Here is a 4,489-nt window from a genome sequence, read left to right as displayed (position 1 = left end):
AAAGAGAGGATCATCCTGTAAGAGAAGTACTTAATGAAAGTTGGGAAACAGTAAATAAACCAGGTAAAGGATTTGCATGGAAAATTAAGAAATTGATCAATGAAACTGGAATAGAATCAAATAAATTTGCATCGGTAATAGTAACTCCTCCAATAGCACCTTGGTTATTAGAACAACCGGAAGTTGACTTAAATGTACATAAATAAATTAAGGGAATGGGGGAGGGGTTTAATTTAAAAGCATATGTCAAAGAATATATAAAAAGTATGCATTATTCATTTCTCCAAATTTACACAGATGGATCAAAGAACATAGAAACTGGAAGGACAGGTGCTGCATTTTGCATTCCAGAATTTCAGGTTAGGAAGGCTGGAAGAATTACGGATGGTACTTCTGTATATACAGCAGAGATGGTAGCTATCCTTATGGCATTAGAGTGGGTATATGAAGTAAGACCGGATAAAGTAATAATATGCTCTGACTCAATGGCAGCTCTTATGAGTTTACAATCATGGCAATCAAATAGAAAAGACATTTTAATAGAAATCATGATTACACTATATAGTATTAAACAGATAGGGATAATTACTCGGTTTATATGGGTACCTGCACATGTGGGAATTCAAGGTAATGAAGAGGTAGATAAAATGGCTAAAGAATCCTTAAATATGGATGATCCAAGTATAAATATTGCACTCAGCAGAATAGAAGGGAAACAGTTAATATTAAATGCATGCAATATTGTATGGCAGATATACTGGGACTCATGTCAAACAGGTAGGCATTATCACAAAGTACAAAGGAGTATAAAGAGAAGAAAAATCATTCATAACATAAGTAGAAGGGAACAAGTCATTTTAACACATATACGAACAGGACATTCAAATCTTAACCAAACACTATACATTATAGGGAAACATAATACTGGTCTATGTAATGTTTGTTTAACAGAGGAATCAGTGGAACACGTTATGATGGTATGTACAGCATATGAAAGAGAAAGGGATCGACTTAAAGATGAATTACAATCCTTAGGAGTTAAAGAATTTTCATTAAGTAGTATTCTGAATGATGGTCCAAATGCAGGAAAACAAATAAGTGCAATCATGAGATTTCTTAAGAATTGTGGAATAATTAACAGAATTTAAGATTTAGGTGAGAAAAGGTACATTCTCTTCACACTCCATCACAGTAGGTGGCGGCATGCACCTATTAAGTTGGTTCGCAACCCGCCATAAAACCAAAAGAAGAAGAAGATGCCTGGATCGCATTCGAGATTTGGCTGTAGAGTACCTACTCTTTTAGCGCTCGTTAAGTAAGTACTTAATGAAATTAAGTACCTACTCATTGAGTAGGCGGTTTCGGACGCAGCCAATCTGTGGTGAACGTCTTAAAAGATTCTTTCGTTTTTTAGTATACATATAATTTCTTAAATTTTTTGGAATAATCATTTTTCCGGATAACAATATATAAACCAAAGTATATGGGGGATTATGTAGAGCTTGTTTTCACATGGATCCACCGTTTTTCTGAACTGATATCTGAGGCTCTGTTTATAGCCTACTCCTGACCATTCCCATTTGTTTTTCAGCTCCGGTCTTTACGACTGACTGTCCGTATCGTAATTTGTAGATAAGTTACGTATTTAAATGTGATTTTAGGGAATTGGTTGCTGTAGTAGGCTAGATTGTGTACAGGCTGGCAGTATGGAGAAAACAACTTGCGTTAGCTTCTCTTTTTGAACTAGCCTTATATTAATGATCATTAGATTTATTTGTACTTGGTGGAATTTGTTTGTACGGAAAGCAGTTTTTCTAAAAAAAAATTTGAAAACAAACTTGAATTTGCATGTTACCAGCTCTTGACCCCACGATCCCACACGTGAGAATGAAACGCTTATCTGACGATTTAGGCTTTATGCCGAAAGTCACATGATAGATATGCTCTCTGAATGTATCAGTTAAAAGTAGCTATTTATTTTTATTGCTGGCGTTTAATATCCAAATGATAGTGAGAAGACCGAATAAAAGTAAAAAAAATAAAAATCTGCACATGCGATGGACATAATCTTTGGTAGCTCATTTGAAGGCAACTTGAGGAAAACAGCTCCATATTTAATGTAGCATGTGCAAAAAAAAATCTGAACCGGACAATAACAAAGTTCTGCTCTGCAGGGATGAGGATGACGAATAGCAGAGTCCACACCACCGCTATAACGATAAAGGCACAGAGAAACGATATTGTTGGAATAATTTTCTGAACGATTTTTTTCCCAGCTGATGAACGATAAAATCATTGACAGCCAATCAGAATCGATCCTGCTATAACGAGCTCGAGAATTTAAAGCAGCAGACGAGCATGTTAGAATAAACAGACGATAAAGTTCGCTGGTGTGTACGCTAATGTCATTATCTTTGTAGTTACGTCGAAGTAAAGTTAAATCATTTTACACACTTAAGTGGTCAGGTTTGATTAAGAATGTCTTTACATTTATTAATTCTTAATAAAATGTGTGCATATTTGGTGTGTTTTGTTCAGAACTGAAAAAGTAATCAAGCTTGTTCCTGAAAACCTTCTCAAGAAACGCAAGGCATACCAGGCTATCAAAGCTACTCAAGCTAAACTTGCGTTACAGCAGAAGAGAAAAGTGAGAATTCTTTCTCAATAACCTGCTTTTATGAATAGTCCAATAATTGCTTCAGAACAAAGCTGAAATTGTCAAAACTTGACCAGGTTCAAAAAGGAATTCCCTTGAAGTTTAAGCGCTTGGAGGAGTTTTTGAAAAACAGCAAGAGGAAGAGTCGAGATGGGACACGACTCGCCAGACTCAAACATAGACCTCCGCCGCCCATGCCGCCAGCAAAGAACAGCCTGGTGTTTGCTGTCCGCATCAGAGAGTAATGCGGACTTATGCATCATTCACAACGAGGTTAAAGGGATCGATCACCCAAAAATGAAAATTCTGTCATCATTTACTCACCTTCATGTTGTTCTACACCTGATGGAAAAAGTACACTTAGACTCAACTGATATTTATTATGTGAACAAAAACACATACTGTATCTGTTGTGAAATGTTTGACAGTAAGATGAAAGAGTGAAATGATTTTCATTTGTGGGCAAACTATTCCTGTAAGAATACTTTAAGACTATTCCTTTATTGATTGTTCCACATCTGCTTGAAAAATTTTTGTAGTTTAAAATTCTCTTATGATTGCTTGTAGGGTCAAAGGTGTGAGCCCCAAAGTGATCAAGGCCATTCAGATGCTGAGGCTAAGGAAGATCTTCAGTGGCACCTTTGTGAAAGTCAGCAAGGCTTCTATAAAAATGCTTAAGTCTGTGGAGCCTTATGTTGCATGGGGGTGAGTAATCATAAAATGTCCATTTTACTTAAAAAAAAATATCTGAACAGATTTAAAAAACACCAGATCTGCAGATTGGCATTGGCGTTGACTTTCAGCAACTGTTGTTGAGTCTTCCAGACTGTAAATCGGGACAAAAAACTGCAAAAGTTGTGTAGCATATTCCAGCGTTTTAGGCTTTTTTGGATTTAAAAGGCTGGCAGTGTTTTTTTTGTCTTTCTTTTAGTGAATTTCACTTGTTTTATTTATTGTTGTGTTATCTTAACAGTTATCCCAACTTGAAATCAGTCCGTGAACTCATATTGAAAAGAGGTCTGGCGAGGATTGATAAGAGGAAGATTCCTCTGACCGACAATACAATCATAGAACAGCATCTCGGTAAGTAATTGGGACATGGTAGATACATTTCATTCAGTGGGAGATTGGGGATTTTGGAGGACCTAACAGAAAAGAATGAACTTTAACAAGTAAAAGGAATTATGTAATCCGTTTTTTGCAAAAAGGGGGCAGTGTAAACTATATTGGACCTGACAGCAATCGTGTTGGGAAAAAGGACAGTACAGGGTTTCCGCGGGGTCTTAAAAAGTCTTAAATTGTACAAGAAAGTCTTAATTATGATTTCAAGATGTCATTGCCATGCATTATAAGACTGATAGACTGCAACGGTTGGACTTAAAAATCGTCAAATGTGTTCTACTGAAGAAACAAAGTCACCTACATCTTGGATGCCCTGGGGGTAAGCAGATAAAGATCAAATTTTCATTTTTGGGTGAACTATCCCTTTAAATTTGGGGACGGAAAGACCAGAATTGCGATATGGCTCAATGTGACAATTAAACTTCAAAAGGCTATGATTTCATTAAATGCTGCAGGTTCATAGTCCGGTGCTGCGCTGCTTTGTGTTCTGCCATTATCGGAGAAACCGTTATATTTCTACCAAACGCACCACCTGCTGGCAGAGAAAGCAAACAAAACACACCTACAGAGTGCATGCATACATTACGTGATAAAGTCTAGTAAAGTTAACCGGTTAAACTAGTGCACATACGCATTTAGAGTGCCTTCTTTCACTGCATGAATCAGTCTATTAAAATGCATTTAGAATGATCACATAATTCAAGATATAGG

General features: G+C 36.5%; 1 protein-coding gene across 1 annotated transcript in view; it reads left to right on the top strand.

Moving 5' to 3' along the window:
• Positions 1-410: 410 nt before the first annotated feature.
• Positions 411-4,489, top strand: part of LOC107690050 (60S ribosomal protein L7-like 1) — a 5,313-nt gene continuing 1,234 nt past the window's right edge. Inside the window, exons 1-6 of the mRNA XM_016488279.1 lie at positions 411-449; positions 1,769-1,881; positions 2,539-2,647; positions 2,734-2,897; positions 3,224-3,361; positions 3,630-3,739. Of these exons, the coding sequence (XP_016343765.1) occupies positions 411-449; positions 1,769-1,881; positions 2,539-2,647; positions 2,734-2,897; positions 3,224-3,361; positions 3,630-3,739 (673 nt within the window). The remainder of the gene's footprint in view (positions 450-1,768; positions 1,882-2,538; positions 2,648-2,733; positions 2,898-3,223; positions 3,362-3,629; positions 3,740-4,489) is intronic.

Source organism: Sinocyclocheilus anshuiensis, unplaced genomic scaffold (genome assembly GCF_001515605.1).
Source record: "Sinocyclocheilus anshuiensis isolate Anshui unplaced genomic scaffold, SAMN03320099.WGS_v1.1 scaffold1733, whole genome shotgun sequence".
Classification (NCBI taxonomy): Eukaryota; Metazoa; Chordata; class Actinopteri; order Cypriniformes; family Cyprinidae; genus Sinocyclocheilus; species Sinocyclocheilus anshuiensis.
The sequence above is the reverse complement of the archived record's forward strand: the minus strand, read 5'-3'. Positions and strand labels throughout refer to the sequence as shown.